The sequence below is a fragment of the Molothrus aeneus genome, chromosome Z, assembly GCF_037042795.1.
Source record: "Molothrus aeneus isolate 106 chromosome Z, BPBGC_Maene_1.0, whole genome shotgun sequence".
NCBI lineage: Eukaryota > Metazoa > Chordata > Aves > Passeriformes > Icteridae > Molothrus > Molothrus aeneus.
Window position 1 is genome coordinate 60,914,039 of NC_089680.1, and position 22,114 is coordinate 60,936,152.

The following is a 22,114-nucleotide window of genomic DNA, read 5'->3' on the forward strand; positions in this document are numbered from 1 at the left end:
ACATTTTCTGATGTGAAGACAAAGAGACAGGAAGATGGAACCACTAGCCTTTGGCCATAGGGTGAGCTACAACAGCCAATCAGGATTCCTGGCTCTGGCCTCCAGTCAGATTTACTGGACCATTACACTGTGCCTTTATCCCCATTTCTGGAATGCCAAATGACCCTCAACTGCTTTGCCTAATGTCTTGTCGTCTCTTCCTAAGGGATGAGCTTGTTATTTTGCTTTCATACCAGCCAAACCACACAGGCTAAGCAAGCATATGGATATTTTAATCCCATTCCTTTGCAAGCTCTTTGGATCTCTGCCAGAAGATCACCAGTACTTCCCTTAACGAGTCCATTGCCCTCACTTGTCTTACTGGAATATTTTCTTTTGTGATGGTGACTGAAGGGGCCTTTGCTACATGCATGGAGACAGCCATGAAAGACATGTCTTGCCTTACTGTGTGCTCTGATGGTTCTCTCAAGAGACACATGGGGTCAAATTGATTAAGGAAGGGTAAAGCAGTTGTAATTGTGAGCCCACTTCTAACTTTAGCACACAGCGTATGTTAACATAGGAATGTTAATACAAAATGTAAAAGCAATAAAGAAGCATCCAAATGGGAGTCATTCAAAGCAGATGAAGAGTTCAGTTATTATCATTACAAAAAAAAACAACTTCTCTTGTCCTATTTAGAAGAGCATCTGGGTTTTTTCACCTCTACTCCCTACTGTTTTTTCTTCTATTCAATTATTTATTTATGCATTTTTTAATCTCTGCCCTGTTTCTAGCCTTATTTTTCTCTTTCATTATTGTCTTTTACCACTGAAACACCAGTTTTGTTTAATTCAACATCTGATGCAAGATTTCTGTATTTTAATCAAAAATTAGACTTTCCCTCATATTTGTGTCTGTATTTCTCCAGATAAATCAGAATGGGCATTTTCCTCTTGGAGCAGTCTGATTGGTCTTTAATCAAGAACACTTTGAATCTGAGAGTGGAATTACTCCTTAAGTACTATCTTTTATGGCATATGGTACAGATACGGCACTCCACATACCACAGCATCTAATATGCCAGCTATTACTTGGCTTCACTTGCACTCTTTTCTGTCCCCTTGGACTGATTTTGGCTGAGATAGAGTTAATTCTCTTCACAGTGACTAGTATAGGGCTGTTTAGGATTTGTGATGAACAGAGCTGGGATAAAACAGGGATGTTTTCGTTATTGCTTAGAAGTGGTTGCCAGAGCCAAAGCCTTTTTTTCTCTTCACATCACTCTCTCAGTGAGGAGGCTGGGGGTGGACAAGAAGGTGGGAGGGGACACAGCTGGGACACAGGTGACCTCAACTGACCATATCATAGGATGTCATGCTCACTACTTAGAGCTGGGGAGGGGGAGAAGGAAGGGGAAAATGTTCCAAGTTATGGCATTTGCCTTCCCAAGTCATTTTTACACAATGGAGCCCTGCTTCCTGGAGATGGTTGAAAACCTGGGAAAAGGTGAATGAATTCCCTCGTCTGTTTTGCTATTGTGTGCAGCTTTTGCTTTTCCTATTAAGCTCTTTTTATCTCAATGCATATATCTTCTTGCTTTTACCCTTCTCATTCTCTCCCTGATCCCACTGTTGGGGGAGTGAATAAGCAACTGTGTGGTGCTTAGCTGCTGGATTGGGTAAAAATTCCTCTTTCCTTCAAAAAACACTTCCTGCAAGGAAATTTCCTTAAATTTTCTTTAAGCACCTACTGCTTCTCTACCACCAATCCAAATTACATTGTCAAGTTGTTAGCAGAGGACTGGTTTTAATTAATTTGGAAGTAGTTTTTCAATTTACAGTGTTACCCAAATAAAGAACTATTAAACATCTGTCATGAAAATAAATGTTACATGATCCAGAGTGACTCAATTTTGTATCAAATGAGCAATTACTGAATTTTACGGTTTACTTTCAATCTATTTTCCGTATTCTTTCTTGTTAAAATTTTACTTGAATTAGAATTTTGTTAGGATAAAAACAATTTTTTGCCATGATCATGTACAAATACAGTGGTTGCAAGCTTTTACTAGATCTGTCAATCTTTGAACTGTTGTTTTCTGAATTTTAAAGGAAACAGTATAAAATAGACTATTCTACTGTATTTTCTACCTCTTGAAATCAGCACTACTTCAACATGCATTGCTTTCATCCATAGCCTGGAGAATACCACCAAAAGGAATAAACAAACTCTTGCCCCATTACTTACAGTAATTTTACACAGATTTTAAAGATTTTACTAAAAATTTAAAAGGGCATTCAAAGCGTGATGTTTTTCTTTGGAATGTTTAATTTGAAAACGCTAATGATACAATGGATGGTATTTCATAAAAACTATGTACAAGGTGGAAAAACCTCTGAAGTACACATAGAAGAAGGAGGAATATTGTATGAAAAATTTCAAATATTGAACTTTTCCCATACTTGAAATTCAATACTTATGAGCATAAAAACACAAAATATATCTTGTTCTAGATATATCTTTGATATCTTTGGACAGACATTTTGGAAGCCTGCCTTTTCACAATTAACAAACAGACATAACTTTAAAAAGATTTTCTGAAGTTTGCATGTTGCAGTCAGTATAAGACATGGGGATGGATTCTCACGCTTTGTCTTAGGTTGGAAATGGGGGGGTGTGTTCTATTCCTATCTGATGGGGCAGTTAACTTCTGTTAATTAGGCAGTTTTCTTTTTCTCTTCCACAAGCCATTCTCCCTCAGGGGAGATATCTTCTGTTCATGGGCCATTGAGTGTCCCTCCATGACTGATAAAATTACATCATCCCATTGGGAGAAACTCTGCCCAGGGGGAGGAGCCAAGCATTCCTACCTGGATACAATCAGAGATCTGGAATACCACAGTCAACCTTTTCCATTGGATTCCCAGAGAAGCAGCTGTCTTCTCCAGTGGATCTTCAGAGGAAGACTACACCCTTCTACAGGATCACTGCTTCAACAGAACCAGATCTGCTACTCCAGGAGGACTGCAGCCGCCATTTAATTGGACTACTACCAACACCCTGACCAACAGGGTGTCAGGTTGTATTCTGGCTCTGTCAATGTTGTTTAGTAATGCTACATTGTTTATTTTATTTTTCTTTTCTTCCCTAATAAAGAACAGTTATTCCTGCTCCCATACCTTTGCATGAGAGCCTCCTTAATTTCAAAATTATAACAATTTGGAGGAGGGGGTTTGCATTTTCTGTTTCAGGGGAGGCTCCTGCCTTCCTTAACAGACACCTGTCTTTTCAAACCAAGACACGCTTATTTTGCGAAATGTCTGTAAAAACTACCTTATGGTCATTATCTTAATGTGTCTGCTGCACTAATTTTTGCAATTGGAGTCTTGGTATGTCCATTTAGGGATCAGGAACAAAACTGAACAGTTAAACTGAAGAATCAAGAACATATCAATGATTAAAGTATTTTGGAATTACAAAGATTAAAATCAAATTACAACTGTAAAATTCTGTTCTGTATTGCTTAGCAATGCCTATTAGTCTACAAAACTAGAGTACAAACAGAAGTTTCCAATTCTCTGACATACAGTTCCTCAGAAAAGGCATACTGTGCCCTCTGTAAGTCTTCATGACTTCACTGCACTGGTTTCTTGCAGTTTTTGAGTTACAAGGAATTCTTTGGCAAGATCCAGTCCTTATCTACGGGGATATAAAGAAACACAACATGATAATCAGAGTGACCAATTGTGAGTTTGACAAGCCCTAGATCTCATTTAGTGTTAGCGTACCTATACTTCTGATCGTGGGAAAGCTCTGAAATACTAGATCCCAGTTAGGGATTAGAAAAGATAGATTCTGGGTATTGAGAAGAACAACAACAGCAACAATAAGAGAGTCTGGTTTCCTTAGAGTCATAGTGAAATGGTCTTTGACACATGCAGAAACAAAAATACTACAGTCATGCTCTCTGCATCAGAGGGTTTGTCAGCTACTAACTTGCAAGCATGGAGAAGACAGAAGCTGCACAAGATTGCTCCTAGACGAAGGACAGTCAAGGACCTATGGCTTGACCTTGAGCAACACAAGCAGAGAGAAAGGGAGCACACAGGGCTGATTCTGACATTCTGTGCAGTTAAAGAAATTACTATCTCCCTCTTCTGTGCAGGGAATGTAATTTGGGGCATTTGGCATTTCTAGCTTGGGTCCAGGCAAATGCACAGGCAGCAAAGGTCATATGCTTTTTAATAGAGGGGACATCCTAATGCTACATTCAACTTTCTGAGGTATGGATTTGTGCAGTGTTTTAAGTTAAAACTTGCCAATTATTCTCTCTTTTCCTGGAAAAAAATATTATTATGCTTTTCAGGTGATCCAATTTTAAAGGGGAATCAAAGAAGAAAGCAAGGTAATAATCAAGACAGTTGGAAATCTGGGGTCCTTATTAAAATGGGCATAAGATATGTAATCTACTGAAATGACTTTTTGGCTTCTACAAAAAGCCAAGAGTATGCACTTGAAAGCTGCATTTTCTAAACAGACTATAAAAATAATGTTTCTTTTAAAAAAGTATTTCTCACTTTTTAAAATTATTTTATCACAAAAAAAAGATGATCAATGAAGAGGTTTTAGAAGAAGGAATACTTGCGGATCTTTATTTTTCTCAGGCATAATCTGACACTTAGTGCATGACAAAAAGCACTTGATAACTCTATACAAAAGGTATTTCCTTCTGAGTTACATCTTTAAATAATTTCTGATTGTTGCTGCACTCTTTATGTTTAAGATCTAGCAGGAACAGGCAGATAATATAGAGCCTGATTAATCTCAAATACAAGATTCTTTTGCATGAAGTATCATCCAACTTCTGGAGTCATACTTTGCTGAATTGCTACTTTTTAAAATCTGTACCTGTAGCAAGAGAAATATTTCAAGACTGCATGATATTAAATATTTAATTCCAATTTATTGCTTATGCAGTTTCATAGGGTTTAGTTAATTTACTTTAGAGATGAATTTGGTTCTTAAACTTCACTGATTCATTAACAAAGAATAGACTTAGAGGCCAATAAAACAATCACAGACATGCATTATGTTTTGCCTCTTTAAGCAATGAAGAACAGAAAATCAATATGAAAGGGCTTCTTACTTCTTCTTACTTAAAGAGTATTTCATGACTACAGAGAGAAAAGAATAACTTACAAACCTACATATATGGGTTTTCACAATGAAAAATATATGTTTAAATGTTTGAGGTTTTTTTTGGTGCTGATCAAACTGCTATTCTTAACAAAACAGAATAATTCATAACATGTTAAATTTGTGTTCAAGACAAGTCCATCAGTTTTTCATCATTGGCAATTTTAAAATCAATATTTGTGGTTTTTTTCTGTAAACTGTGTGCTGGCTTAAAGAAGAACTAATTTAGGGAAGCCCTTTATGTCCATTTCACACAGGCTGATGACAGTGCACTCTTTTTAAGGGTGGGAAGCTCCCCTGCTTCTAGGACTTCAGACAGCAAAGTTTCTCTCCCAGCTGCAACTGCCTCTAACATCACCTCCTCTGACGTGAGCCATAACCTGTGTCTCCAACAGGATATCTGCCTCTAGTCCCATTTCTTTCCCATGTGGTGGCAACAGGAGAGATTCCTTCCAGGCTGAGAAAGAAAAGCAGCTAAAAATGCTTTGTGGTTATTGTGCATGCACTGCCACCTCCACTAAGAGACAAATATGAAAAGTTTCTTTTAAAAACTTTTTAAAACCACTTTGAAAGGTTCACTACAGTATAATAATGATAACAACAACAGTGATGATAATAAACAGCATATTAGACCTGGTGCACCTTGTATGTCCTTGTATCACTGCTCATGTGTCAAAGATCATATGCTGGGAGGTATGTGTCAGTGTATGGACTCTCCCTGAGAAGCACTGGGAGAAATATAAGAACAGCATGCAGAACATTTTGGGCAGAGAGAGAGAGAAAAAAAAGAAACAATTTCCTGTGGTTACTGCCAAAAAATGCCAGAAGGAAAGAAGCATGCACTGAAAGGTATGTATGTGGCCATCTTCTCTCAAGATCACTGCACAATGACTTACTGCTGCTGCTCCTGTTGATACCATCAATACCATATAAATAGTCTACTTAGCATGAAAATGCATTTTTCCTTGTCCAAAGTCTTGAAAGTATGGAACTTCTTTTACTAATTAGAGAGAGTATGTGGAAAGAACAGCCTTAGCAGTGCACCACCAAGCCTGGGGATTCAGTATTCATGAAGGACAAATGACTCCTCAGAGAGACAATGCTTTCCATTTTACGTGGCCTTTGACTCACTTTTGATTTGACCCCTTCTAAATCACAAAAAAGAAAGAAAAATAAGGCAGTGTTACAGAAAGTCCAAAGATATTTTTTTAGTAAGAACAAATTTCTCTCTCTCTCTCTCTCTCTCTCTCTCTATCTCTCTTCAAGCTAGACTGGATATTTTCATTATTTCTAGGAAAACAATTAGAGAGATGGCAAAGATTGCTTTAAAATAGTTTTCGTAAGTTTCTAGAGATTCTTGCCACACTACTAAGGACACACTTCACAATTTACTTTTTAAGATGTTTTCAAGTAAAAGACCATTAGTTCTACATCCATTTGTTAAGGAGCTTGGAAGAGGAAGGTGGTTTTATTTAGACCTCGAGTAAACATATGTTACAGAATTGTAATAACTGCATGGAAAGAAGGCCCTGAGCAGACGGCTTCAATTAAGCACTAACTTTCCAAGAGACTGACTGATGAGTGGGAGGAGCCTGGGGCTTACACAAATCCACTTCCTTCTCTTTCCCTCTTTTTTCATTTTACAGTGAAAAAGGAAGAGTGGTGCTTAAGAAGAATATACTATTTTGGGATGCTGGGGGTGGACAGGGAACTAATATGGGATGGACCAGGAAACTTTTTTTGTTAAGAATGTTATGAACTTGTAGGACTAAGAGGACTTGCAAGGAAAAAGATGAAGAGATGTTGACTCTGAATAGTTGTATGCAACTTTTAAGGACTCTTGTAATGCTGCAGCCCTTTTTTCTCTATTTTATGTTGTGGTCTGATTGTGCCTCTGATCCATGAGGCAATACCCTGCTGACATCTGGTCTCAATGGGATGTCCTGGGGGAGGAGAAGGAGGGACAGAGGGACAATGAGAGGGAGGGATGTGAGACAACAGGACACGTTCAGGAGGCTGAAGGAAAGATACATGTCCTATTCTTTCTGAAGGAACAAAAGCAGGTGGGAAATACAGGGCACTTTTAGGTCAGAATATGAAGAGAACCCCATATTCCACTACTAGAAATGGAGAATGCATGTGGTGTTTCTCAGGCTGAAACTGTTTCACAGTGCATTCAGTACAGGAATAAACATCTCTGCTATTTAATACCTAGCATACTTTTCTCTAAGAGCCACAGCCGTCAGGTTATTGTAGCCTTGGTCCATTATTTGTTCAGGTATATCAGAGGAGACTATAACTTGCCAGAGGACAAGCTTTAGGATCATGAAAACACTCCCTTGAGACACAAGTGCAGACATCACTTCATGCCCTCCTTAGACAGCCTTATAAAAGTGTTTCATCTAACACTGGAAATGCATGCTGTGAAAATTCATTAATAGTAGAGATGAAGACTAAGATGAATGGCTGCTAATTTAGCTTGCCTACAGGGAAGTAAATTCTGTAGGCATCAATAGGCTTTTCACCATTTGAGTGTGCTAGGGTTGATGAATGCAAGGCCCTCTGTGTAGTATAAGTGAAACCTGGGAAGATAAGGCCAAACCACTAGAGAGGGTGGATAGTTATAATTTGCAGTTGACATCATCAGGTCTAAATGAGAGAACTAGCCCAGAGAAGGGAGGCCTGGGAAGGAAAAGGAGGCCTGGGAAGTAAAAGGAAAGATTACTCAAGAACATCAACAAAAACCCAACTCAGAAACACCAAAAAGGTTTGCATATGATAAAGAAGTATCACACCATTATTCTTTATATTGTCTCAGGAAATTTAACTCAGATGATCAAATTTTGCAATGTTGAGCAAGGTTAGTCCAGAGATTTATGACATAACTGTGCAAGAAAGACTGTGCAAAATAGACAAGGTATGTAAAAATGTTGTCAGAATTGCAAAGAATCTTACAGAAATCTCAGCACAGTGTCAGGATTCTAGCTATCTCAGAAAATACAAACATTGGGAAAGGTTCTGGAGAAGTCCAGTGTATTTGAAAACACTATTTTTACGGAGAACTGGACACAAACTGATGTCCATTGAGCTTTAAGGGTCTTGGGGAGCTGCAGCTAATCTAAATCCGAACTTAAGCATTAAAGACACATAGATACCATTGATCTCAGCAGTGCTATGAAGGAACTTCTCCCAGCTGCAAACAAAGTAATTGAATATATGGAACTAATCAGATAACACAGTTTTGAACTAATATTACAGGAATGTATTCCTTTAGACAGAGAAAATATACAACCTCAGTGTATGCACCTTTTATGCATATCAAATGTAATTTGTCTAACAACAAATGGAGGAAAATACTATTGGCTTATACTACGCATACGCAGTCTTTGCACTGAAATGATATCCATTCATGATAACCTTCAGAATTTGCAGGTATCTTTGCAAATCCAGGAAGTCTGCAGAGAAAACACCCAAAGAAAGAACTAAAGAAAGCTATGATTAGAGCATTGTCAGAGGGAAAAAATATATACAATCAAAAATAAACTAAAGGTGTGAATTTAATTTTATGATTGGTGACAATTTCTCTGTGTCCATCACTTTTTCTTGTACAACAGCTATTAAATATTCTCTGTATTTTTATAACAATTTCTGCATTCTCCTTTTCTCTCCTACCATCATTATCTTTTATGATTCCTGTCAGTTACCTTTTTTACCTTACTCTACTTTCAAATCTGAGCTGTAAATGGATCATCTTTTCCCTCTTTGTTTCTCCTACAAAGAGTCTGCTGTTTAACTGCAAAGATGATTTTAAAATGAATGAGCAAAAATATGTTACAAAGTTAGAAAGGTTCTTCCAAGTAAAAGGGGGGATTATCAGGGAAATACAATGTACCTCAAGTAAACTACATTTTTTCCATGTTCTACCATGAAAACAACCATGCTACAAAAATGTTTTTGCTCCCTTAAAAACTGTAGTGAGGTGTTTGGGTCCACTAGAAACATGGCATGAATCTGTAAGTACTTAACATATCCACTCATAAGGAAGCCAGCAGAAGATTTGGAATATCAGTTTGTACTTTGAATCCATGATGACTCCTTAACATACAGTTTGTTCAAGGAAACATTACTTAGCATTGCAATTACAATTTACAATTACTTAGCATTACAATTACATTGCAATTACTACGTCTCAAATCTTAAGAGGCTCCACTTTTTACTTGTAGTTCAGGAAAGTTGAAACAGTGTTCTTATATAGCACACTCAATTCTGATGACAGAAAAGTTAGTGAGGCAGAAAGTACAGAGAGCAACAGAGACAGTGATGTGGATCACTTATGAAGTTAAACCTATTTAAGCAGAGGTTTATATATATAATATAAAACTATATTATAAACTATGTTAATAATATAGTTTTATATAAAATCATGCAAAAAATTATGCCTATAGAATTTAGAGTGCAAGGCTTAAAATGTGAATTTTCAGAAAACCAGTAATAGTTAAAAGGATTTAAAATCTAAGGTAGACAGTCATCTGCAGCTTCAAAAAGATGTTCTATGAAGCTACATATTATTCTCTGATAGGTAAAGCAATGGAATAGCAAAAAGTGGGTAAAGACATTTTTCTTAATGACAGCAATGAGGCTATTTTTGGAACGATGCATGCATGTGCCCAGTATTGAAGTTTTACAGAGTATGTTACTGGAGAATGAACACTGAATTGTTGCTTGTTTTCTTGATCCTTCTTGTCTGAAATAAGTAAACACAACTTACAGTGATTCTTAACAAGTTAAAGAACCTATTTTATCTGAGAGGGTAAAGACATGACTTGACTGCAGCATGCAAATAACTCAACACAATTATATTTTTGAAGGGGGAATATTTATTTAATCTAGTAAAGAATGGCCTAACAAGGTTAGTACAGACAGAGATAAACATGCAGCTAAGATGTGTAAGATTTTTAATCATCAAGAAAAGGCTTAATCAAACCAAAGGAGAATTAACCAAAGGAGTTGAGATCCTGATGCTGATTTCTGTGAGACTAATGTAGCTGAATGTCAGGAACTCCACTGAAGCCTCAGTAAGAAGTATGATATGGGAGGACTAAGCTTTTTTCTGCTATTTAACTACCTTCAAATAATTTGAGAGGAATCTTCAGTTTATGCAGTTGGGTGTGGGCTTAAATATAAGCATATCATGAATAATTCCACTCTAAATACACAAAGAAATATTAATTACTGTGACTAAATCTCAATCAGATATGCTAAGCAAGAATGTCAAAAGTAAAATAGAAGATTTTAAAGGTCATCTAGTCAAACTGTTCTGCAGTGAGCAGGAATCCATTCATCGTGTCTTTGGAGAGGCAGCAGGCCTCACAGATGAGTAGCTGTGGGAATCTAAGCACAGAATTGACATGAGACATCCAAATAAGCTGATTTGTACTTTTTCCCCTTTTGACATCTTGCAGGAATGAGGGCTACAGCTGAGCCCCAAGATGTGTGGCTAAGGTCATGATGGCCTGCTGATGGAGTGTTGGGTTATCAGGTGGAGAATGACCCCTAATGCTGCCATCAGCCAGTGGGGAGAGTGACTGATGCTAAATCATCACCTGTTCTGCTCCACCTTTGCACAAGACCCATAGTCTGTAATCTCTGAGCTACTCTGGACATCTCCTTTACATATAAAGTGGCTGCCCATCACCACCATTTATGATGTAAATTACAAAATATACAATCTCACCTTCACTATTACCAAAAGTATAAATTGGCATTTGAAATCCTGTAGGGCAGAGGATGAGAATACAATCAACTTTGCAGATAAGTAAATGGGCTTGCTCATCTCCCAAGAGCAGAAGCACCTCTTTGGGTGAGTTCTGCACCTCCAACTGAGTTGGAATATACTCAGGAATATTTATACATAGGACTGTATACATAGTATATGTACAAAATACAGTTTGCAAGTCTAGTGAATTCATCACCAGCAATCTAAAAGAATCTATAATTTGTTGCTCCAATAAACTGCACTGTTGGTGACTCTATGTTTGTGAAAGTTCCTATTGACGTCTAGCAGACTTACAGCACTGCAATGATTAATTTCATTGTTAGTGAATCTGCTCATGTAAGTTCTTATTGAACTCAATCAGAATTATGCTGTTAAATTGATTTTAATCAGAAATGAGGCCCACCCACACCCAGCCTCTCTTATTTCTGAAAACTAGTTGGAAAGCAATGGTGTTTATTTTATGCCAAAGTTAATGCAACACATTTCCACTTAAGAGCGGGTGACAACATTTTTGAAAAGAAGTTGAATAAAATTTTGAAAAAATATTCTTAATTACCTCTGGAGCAAAATTTTAGAAGTTTTAGTTGATAAGCATCACTGCATAGATATTGATTGTTTTAAAACAGAAAAATACAGGTTTGTGTGGTTGCTTTGCTATTGATATGAGTTTTCAAAGACAAAAGATTTCTTGAAAAAACAAGAAAAAGTTTTCATTTTATAACCTTGATGTTGTGTAATCTAAATATAAAACAACAATAAAAATAGATAAAATAAAAATAATAACAAATAGTATTATTTTCTATTAATTCAGCTGAAGAACCATTTCAGTCTTGTTACATCCTCATGAGTACCTCTAGAGATGGATGATTTGACATACAACAATCCACAAAACCAACTAATGTAATGGCAGGCTTACTAAAATACAAAATTTGGGCCGATTAGCAGCCAATTAATGTTGGCTTGGAGGACACTGGGAAAAATCAACAGAACTTAGAAGTATACATTAAGTTTAGGAATATGTTTAAATCTGTCCTTGATCTGCAGTGCATTCAGGTGGATGTCTATTGCCAGCGAGGTGTATGGGATCTGATCCTGTGCCTGTACACTTTGTTGCACACATTCTGAGCAACAATATCATTATGGGTGTAAGAATCCCTGTCTGGACAGGCTGTTCGGCTAGTCTGGCTAGCTATGGACCCCAGCCCACACGATCTCACATGGGCAAAGGCAAAAGACTAGAAGTGCTGTTCTCCACATGGGGACAAATGTCCTCTGTTTATTGACTTATGAGGAGACACCTCAGACTCAGGTGATGCCCAGGTAGAAGACAGAGTGTTGCCTCATGGTGGGAGACATTTATCCCAGGGGAATGGGGGGCGGAGGAAGAGGACCACAGCCAATGGGATTCCAGTGAGGAGGGGCGAGGGGAGGGACAGACCAGGGGAGAGACCCCCAGAGGGTATTGGGGAGAGGGGTGGGTGAGAGAAAAAAACACATGATAAGAGGGGGGAAAAACAAACCATGTGATATAACATAAACTGTTCAGTGCAATATAAAAACTACTCAGTGCAAATCTCCAATCACCCAGCGCAAAACAACTAAATAAACTATTTAGTGCAATACAACATACAGGCAGCACTTTATTATTAAATATCTCTTTTTATTCTAATGAACAGCCAAAACAGCTGTTCTTTTCCCTCTAATTAGCCACTTTTCTCCTGTTTAGTCACTTTAAGCTTTCATACTTTGACTTATGGATGCCAGGATTTAACATGGATACTATTATTCTAAGTATTATATTCTTAGTATTCTAAGTGAGAACTTTTCAATACACAATAAGTACTTTCCTTCTTGTCTCTCTCAACGTAACACATGAATCAAATGAACAAGTGCATGCAGCGTGATTAGAATCTCCTTGCCACCAAAAGGACAAATGGGGAAAATTCACCTCATATGTCATTGCATGCATTCCTTCTAATTGAATTTTCCAGTATGAATCCATTTCCTAGTAGTATCCCTACTGACAAATGCCTACAAGAAAAGTAACTTAGAATAACTGATAAGTTAGAATTTTTAAATTATTATTATTTTAAAAATCTAAACACATCTTCTGACATGTAAATTGTCCCTGTCCTTCCCCACAGAACACGACTGCATAAGGAGACCTCTGCTGCTTGGTGCCTGCCTGGAGGCACCGTGAGTCATAACCTCTGTTCCCTTCACGCTCACACATGTATATAGAACTTCTGCATACCAGGAGATTAGAAGAGATGCATGGCTCAGGCATAGTTTGATTTTTCCTATTAGACCATGGGACAAATCTAGTGTGTGAATCATTCAAATATTGAAAACACTGAAGATATTTTCTAGGCCTTGGAATAGTAACAAACCAAGCTTAAAAAGTGCATTTGGCCACCCATGTAAATTAATTCAGAAAAATAAATGCTGAATTAGTCTCAGAATGTGTCTGTGGTTATAGTTTACATAATGCACAATGTGGTCTTCGGGTACCACTGTGTTTGAAGTCCCAAACAAGATCAAAGCTGTTTCACACAGTGAGATCAATACTTGCAATTTTTGACTACTGGTGGAGCAGCAGAAGCCAGACAGTGAAAGCACACCACATCTCATGCCAGTATGAGTGGCTTTAAAAGGCAGGAACCTTTCAGAATTTAGTTTGCTCTCACTGGTCAGTATCAATGACAATGGGTCAATGTTATGGTGTGTTTGGGCAAACATTTTTAAAGGACAGGTGCAAAGTAGAATAATGCTTTCAATTTCAGAATACTTTTATCCTCTTATATAGTATGCCATCACCAGTCTGGAGTGGTAGCAGATGGAAATTGCAGGAGGAAATTATGTAAAAAGGACAATCACCTAAGAGTAGCAAATAGATATAATAATTAAATAAAAACTAACAAGATAGCTACCTAAACTGAGGGTCAAGATCCCCAAGAAAGCTGGACCAATCCAACTCCTCAGTGTTGTTAGTGAAAATTTTGATCTATCCTTGTTTAGTTTCTTTTGAGGTTTTTTTTGGTGTTTTTTCTTTAGTTGGTTGGGGTTTTTTTGTTTGCTTGTTTCTTATTTTGTTTTTTCTCTGTCATTCATAAGAGATGATGCAAAGGGTGGGGACAGGATTGAGGAGCTAGGGGCAAAGATACTGTAGGTGGTAGGATGCGAACACAGAGCCTCAAGCTTGTGTGCTGTCTTGGGAAATTTCATCATCAAAAAAGAGTCTTGATTCTTCAACACCAATTCAGTGGCCTACAAGAACTGGGATTTTTCTTTTCAGAATCATGTTATCTCTAAGCAGACTCCTTACCAAGATGTAAGGGCTGTAACACTTTCTAAGTAGGCTACATTAATTTCTTAATCTGCATTTCAATTCATGTGTAGATGAGGTCCTAGTTAATAACGGTTATATGGATTTTAGTGCTTCAGCAGCTGGTATCATCTAAAGCTCATCCAAACATGGCATGTGAATGCTTGCATTTAACAAACTTTCCTCAACAGCTTATTTTCAGCCAGACCAGGAGACTTATAATGAGAAAAATGATTCAAACTTCAACCAGGCTATGGAAGAGGTTTTTGTAACTTCAGAAATGCTTTTTCTTTGCTTAACTTATGTTATTTTTTTTCTAAATGGGATTTCTGGCTCCAAATACAATTGTATGACTAGGAGCTGGTATTCATAAAACCCAAACCAGGAGTTTTTTACTCCCAAACAGTAGTTCACTGTTTATTACTAAACTGCCTTGTCCAAAAGACACAGGAAAAGGAAAACCCTGTGATACACTTCATATTTAGTCTATCATATATCTGCTGGTCATTAAGCCACTGTGTTTATACTACATGGGTTTAATATAGTTTCAAACTGTTTTGAAAACTGAAAAAAACTGACTTTTTTTTTGTTAGAAATTCACATAAAAATCAATGAAGACAGGAAAGATGCTTAGATGTCATGCTACTCATGATTTGGTGAACTCTATCACTATAGAAAGGGTAAGAAAAAAGCAGTATTAATACTTTAAACGATTCACACTTTAATCTCTTGGGGATATCTGAGGCTCTTCATTCCTGCACATTTCCTCTTCCTGACCACATTCTTTTCTGCTGTTAGCTGGAAATGAGTTCCTTTTGAAACAGCCAGTTCTGCAGGATTTATAATCTCAGCAAAAGAGCAAACACAGATACTGCCTATATTGCTCTACACACTAGAATTGGAGTATTTTTCAAAGAACTCTACCTGCCTCTCCTTGAGGAGACTTGACGTCTTGCTCTGTCAGAATGTCCTGTTCAAAATGCTTACTTAATTTATTCAGGTTAATTTTCATCAAAACTTATTAGAAGTCATGCAGATATGCAAACAGCTGCTGGACTGCTTTCCAAAATGGTGCTGATAGAATTTGTGTACTGCTAGTCTCTCCTGCTATCTGCTCCTTGTTGGTTGGGAAGAAAATCCTATCCACTGGGCTTGAGTAGCAGAAGTAATGCACAGCAGATATTTCACTACGTCAGAATTATCTAAAAGTAATGCCAAGGGAGACCTACATTTAATGAAGTAGTGCAGAATGCACTTTATTGGAGTGTCTGTCCTCAGTGCATTTGCTTCCTCTGTTGTTGGGGGGAGGGGGGGCAGTTTCCATCTGTTTTGTGGGTTTTTTTAAAACATGGACAAAAAAGGAGCATGAATTAATGTTGAAAAAGGCTCAGCAAGAACTAAAGTGCTCTGCAAACTGGTAATTTTAGTCACAACATTTGCTCACGTGATATACAGGAAGACACAATTGAACATAGATGCCTCATTCCATGGGGTCTATACGGAATCTGTCTTCAGTTAAAATGGGCATACTGATTTTTAACGACCAGTACAAGACGTAACATTCTAGAGCCAAATACTGTTCTCCAGTTTCTTCTTTGTCACAGATCAAGCTCTCCTCAAAGAATCATGGAATATCTCAGGTTGGAAGGAACCCACAAGAATTATTAAATTCAACTTCCTGCCCCTCACAATAGTACCTAAATCATATGACCAAAAGCATTATCCAGACTCTCCTTGATCCAATGTACTGAACTGTTAGGAAATTGCCTTACACTTGCATAATACTTAATTTTTGTCTCCTGTCTGGGAAGTAATATAGTAAGTGTTTGTGTCAGAAATTCCTAGAAGTCTCATAGGTTTATGAGTATGCTTCTGATAAGAGCAAAATTACCATGTCACACTATTTCATTTCTTATCAATCAGACCACAAGACAGGTAAGCCTGAGAATTAATTCTGTACTGTGGTTGTGTATTTTGGTAATTTTGGAATTCGTGATGCTTGTTTTTTAGGTGAAATAATGTATAAAATATTAGTTAAGTAGATACACCTTTCCAGAAGTATCTTCAATTTTAGTATGTGGACAACACCAAAACAATATATAAACTTTGAAACAAATCAGTATTTTTTCTATTAATTAAATTACCTCTCCTTTTTTTTAGTAAATTAATAGAATATTCAGTACTATTCAGTACACAGTTTATTCAGTGGCATAAGAAATTGTTTTGCTATTTGGCATTACTTAATTTTTAAGTAATTAAAAATCTGAAAAGCAGAGAGTTAACTAAGCAGCTGCTCCTGAAAACTGTTCTTAGAAAGCAATAATTCCTTCTCCTTTGTAAAGAGGAAAAATGTACTTCCAGGAAATTACGCATGTCTGTTTGTATCAATGGTTTTCCTGCTGAAGTGCAATGTAAGATAAAAACTGAAATATAGCAGAATGTGTCCCAGTATGACATTCAAAAGCTAAAATCAGATATTTATCAAATATTGTTAGAAATTCAGCAAAGATTTTGAGACATTATAATTTCTTTACTAACTGCAAAAACTACTCAGAAAAAGGCAGTGCAGAAAAACACAGTATTACACACAAGTGATATTTCACGAAGAACATTATACAAACAAGTACCTACAGTTTCTTAATGTAACTCAGTTGCTGCTTATAAAAAAAAAATCATGTTAAATAAATTCCATAAAGATAAGAGTGGATGCTCTGCCTATGAAGATACAATCATAGTAGTAAGTAGGCAGAAGAATGTGTGCTTTTGCTATATGATTTATTACCAAATCTTTGACACACAGGAAATGCTACCCCAAAGCAAGCATGGAAAGAATTTTGGTATTGCTTCTTCTTGCTTCAGCAAAAATGCTGGCACAACCCCCAGAAGGTGCTGGCTTCCATTTTGTGTTTTCTGGGCATTTCCAGGTGTGCTTATCTAGGAGAACTGAATATCCCAAAGGAACAAACCAAGAAGCCTATCTAGTCTGTTCTGCCTTCAAACTATTTGCTATCCTTGCTAAACTATCTGCATTAATAATCTCTTTTCAGCAGGCATGGATAAATCCACTTCTACAGGCTTTTTTGATTACCTAAAGTGTTTCGAAAAGGAAATTAATTTAGGTCAAATTGTGAATTACTTGACTTCATGCTATTGTTCTGCCTTGTCCACACAGAACAACAAAATATGTGTTTCCACAGGCAGATTTGCAAAGTAATGTGTGGCAGACAGAGGGTTCTTTCGAGCAGCACTTCTGCTGAAGTTAAGTCACAGATCATCTTCTGAATTTACAGAACACCAAAAGCTTGATCTTCTCATGCAATAAAACCCAAAAATATGAAAGTGCATGCAACAACCAAACCAAGTTACAAAATATGCAAAACACTTTCAAGCATGCCATGCCAACTTGGAAAGAAAAAATATTTGGCTTCCACTGCACAGATGAAAGGAGAGAACAGTTCTTGGGAGGGCAATAAAAAGAGTGAGGTTTTTCCTTAGTTCTCAAATAAACTTTTAGGAGGTCATAAAGGAGAGTGACATGTATTCATTTGCTGTGGTGTTAGCATATGGCAGGTAAAATTCAAGGAAAACTCAAGGAAATTCTTCCTTGAGTTTTGCCTCCCTGTACCTGGGCCAGCACTCAGATCTACTGTGACCTCTCCTTCTCCCTTCGCTTCTTTCCAGTCCATCTTGTCAGGCTTCTGTCACTCCTTCCTTTGTCCCTCTCTCTCCTTTCACAGTCCCATCCACCATAGGTGTCCTCATTAATGGCAAGGCCAGGGAAGTAAATCTTTTTCTCTGCTCTGCCATTTGCTTGAGTTGGGAGGAGAGGCACAAGGTAAGCCAACCTCCTACAGATCTCATGAGTGGCATAAGGGAGGCAACTCACCTGTCTAACTCGTCACCTCCACCTTATTTCATGGCTACAGGACCTTCGGAAACTCACATTACTCACTACCGATAAAGGTTTATTAGTCCTGTTCTGGCTGCCATCCAGAGTAAACTATAGTGTGTCAGAGCAGAAGGGTCTGTCCCTCCCTGTGAATGAACAGCTCACCTGGGAACTCACAAGTATAACTGGAGAGCACTATGTAGTATACTAGAGGAATTTTCTGAAGAAATGAGGTAACTGGCTTCACCAGACACTTCATTGAAGCTCAAAGCAATGTATGCTTCACAATCCCCACTGAAAGTGAAAAGTAAGCAATTTTCCCTAGGTTTTGTTTTCAGTATTAGAGCTCAAGGCAGCAAGCCCTACATGCAAGTAATTCAGTACACACCAGCTTGTGTGGCTTGCTCTCAATATCGGTATAAATTACATTTCACCTGTTTACATCAGAAAACTTACAGTGCAAATATACCAATAAATGTGATGATTGATGACCAATAAATACTGACTGATGAGGCTTCTCAGCAAATCTTTTACCTTCAACAGCTTTCTAAAAACCCTATTGTTGCACAATTATAGATGTAGAGTGTATATCACTCTACTTCTGTAATTGTGCAACAATAGCTGTTTGCTTCAATAAATTACTTTATTATTTATTCACCAAGTAACTGGTAAATGTTCATTTCCACTATGGCTCAGTCACATGGTTTTACTGTGCCTTGCTGCTATAATCCTCTTCCACCCTGAACACCCTAAAACACATCACACTTGTTGATCTGCTTGTCCTTTCACTCCAGTTCTGTGAAAACCCCACAGAACTAGGTCTCATAACTTGTTGGAGAAACAGCACAGCCAGGCACTGTATGTTTTCTTAGGTTTACCAACTTCTATTAGAGTATGTTTTCAGAAGTTTAAAAAACAAATTAGCATTTTCATTATGCTTAACCAAAATGTTTTTCTTATTTTTAAAAAACATAAAAAACCCATCCAGTGGAGACCATCATCACAGCAGAAGTAAATTACAACTGTAGAAATCTGTGCCTCTACGCCTGTGTGATTCCAGTTTCAGCCTACCACTATGAAGCTGTTCTTGAAGTCAGGAACAAAAAGAAATGGTCAACAACAGTACTCTGACTGAAGTCTACCAAAGTTAGTTATACTAACCACAATTTTGCATGTATTTCTATTTCTTAAATATATTTACTTCCTCTCTTTTTAAAATATATATTAATATATTTACTTTCTATAGTTTCCTATGCAGATTAGATAAAGAAATTCATTTAAAAAACTGGCAGGTACAGTGAAATTGATTATGCACAAAGTCACCTCAGTCATTCTATTTATTGTTAGCTCCAAGGTAAAAAAAATACAGAACAACTGACTCCAACCTCTTTAAGCCAAAATCACCAAACTGACTGTATATAGTTTATCCAGTTATTGGCTAAAAGGTTATTTTGTCAACACCAGTGGAAGAGAAGAAATTTATTAGATTTAACATGATGGTACAAAGGTAGCTGAGCTCTGGGAATGGCAAAAATTTTGAAAAGGATGTTAACTAGGGATTTTTTTATTCCCTTTGATATCAGTTCATTCTGAGCAAACTGGACCTGATTCTATAGGGCACTTTGAGTAACAGTTGGATTGGTAAAGTTTCATATGCTAATTAGTCTATAAAAATATTCTATTTTACTCTTAAGCACAGATGCCTGAAGATTCTGAAGTTATGCTAAAGATAGTTGGGTTTTGTCCAACTTTCCTTGCTTTCAGGGAGGGAAGTCAGAAGAAAATAACCTTTTCTTTCTCTTAAGTGCTGTGATGGCTCAAAAGAGAAAGAATGCCTGATTCTCTCTTGTAACTTCTTGCCATGGATATCACACAAAAATAAATAAATTTATTATTTCTGGCCTAGAAAATGAAAATTACAAGAAGTGGTACTTGTGAAGAAAAACCTTGGAAAGGAAAAACATTAATCAGGTATGCCTTGACAAAGTCTTTGAATAACAGAACTTCTGTCAACAAATCTGAACTGCACTTATGGCCTTGTTAGAAATTGTGCCAGTTCAATGGGCAAAGGTATCAGTCTTAGCCCACAACAAAGTTACTTATTAATCAAAATACAACCCTCTATATGATAATTTACTTATTACTTTCTCAAGAAATTACTCAAGAGTAATTTCTTGTTACTCTTACTACTTTCTCAACAACATATCTGCAGCCAGTAACCTAAAATCCCCTTCCAGCATAGCAAAGACTGAAACCATTAACCAACCTTGAACTCAATTTTCCCTTTCATCTTATAAAGCTAAGAAAGATTAACAAAATCAGCTATGGTAACAATCATAAACACAGTTATATGAGGATATCTTTTATGTCTCAAGTCAGTCCTAAAGTCAATCCACTCACATATTTTTAGCTATTCACCCTGATGAAATAGCATGTTCAATAATACTTTACTCATCTCTTCCAACAAAATGTCATCAAACCACGATCACTAATGCTGTTGCAAATACACGGAGTTATCAGTGGATGTAAATGCAAACAGTCAGGAATGGTCTCTTCCCAGAGGGTTTGAAAGTGAGGATTTTTTTTCCACTGGGACACAAATGAGGAATTATGAAAGTTGTACAAAAAAAAAAAAAACAGTGAAGTCCATTTGATGCTCTAAAGTCTGTTCAGTGTTACACTGGCAATTCTGGCACAGCTGTGAGGTAGTGTGGCTAGACAACGCAACTATTTTCTAAATAGGGACTACTATCTTCCTGATAAAATTAGAGGCAACTGCTGTAATTATCTATTATCAGAGCACCTGTCCTATGAAGAAAGACTGAGAGAATTAAGGTTGTTTTTCCTGGAGAAGGTTCCAGGGAGACCTTACTGCAGCCTTTCAATATTTGTAGGGGGGTCATTAAGAAAAATGAGGACAAACTTTTTAGCAGCACCTGTTGCTATAGGACAAGGGGCAATGGCTTTAAACCAAAAGAGGGTGGATTCAGGTTAGATATAAGGAAGAAATTGTTTACAAGAAGAGTTGTAAAATGCTGAACTGGGTTACCCAGAGATCCAGTAGGTGCCCTATCACTGGAAACATTCAAAATCAGGTCAAATGTGGCTCTGAGCAACTTGATCTAGTTTAAGATGCTCCTGCTCATTGAAAGGTGGGTTTCCTCTAGAAGGCCTTTAAAAGTCTCTTTTATCCCAAACCATTCTGTAATCCTAAGGTTTTCACCTGGCAAAAATGAGGATGTTTTTTAAAACATCGTAAGTACAAAGTTTCTCTCCAGGATTTAACTGTGATTTTATTAGGACAAAAAAAGACCTTTTTTTTTGAAAAACACAACTTCTGTCATACAGGAAATGAATGGTCAGTGCTGGTGGATTTCTTCTTCTGTTTCAGGGCAAAATACATTTATGTTTGGGACAGTGAATTATGTATTAAATACATGTGGGTTCTCACATGTTGTGGCTAAGTTCCTTCCATTCTCATTGCTTATTTATCCTCAAGTAAGTAAGATAACTTTCCATAGGAATAATTAATGAATAAATGCATCAGTAAATGCTTCCTACTGCATGGCTCACCACAAATTCTTTTTAATACTTCTAAGGAGTTAATAGACTTTTATTAGCTACATAATAATCTCCAAATCTGCTTTTTCTGAACATACTCTTCCTCCCCTTTTCATAATATCAAACCAGACAACTAAACATTAGCATAAAACAGAGTCAATGACCCTACATGTACTTACCATGTACCACATGCTTGGCCACTTGGGATCATTGAAATAAGTGGATTGGGTACCACCAGGTTTATAATCCCTCTTTATCCTTCTTTTAACCACCTGCTGTTGTATCCATTCCACCTGCCAACCAGGAAAACATACAGAGAATGTTACAGTTCTGTGGAGATTATCAAGAAATGTGCAAAAACTTGGGATTGTTCTCATTGCCACAC

The 22,114-nt window shown here is 37.1% G+C and overlaps 1 protein-coding gene across 2 annotated transcripts in view; it reads right to left on the minus strand.

The window, feature by feature from the left end:
• The window catches only part of PCSK5 (proprotein convertase subtilisin/kexin type 5), a 227,494-nt gene that overhangs the window by 158,366 nt on the left and 47,014 nt on the right, over positions 1–22,114 (minus strand). For both annotated transcript variants that reach the window (XM_066568788.1, XM_066568789.1), the window contains exon 3: positions 21,909–22,022. In XM_066568788.1, the coding sequence (XP_066424885.1) occupies positions 21,909–22,022 (114 nt within the window). The remainder of the gene's footprint in view (positions 1–21,908; positions 22,023–22,114) is intronic.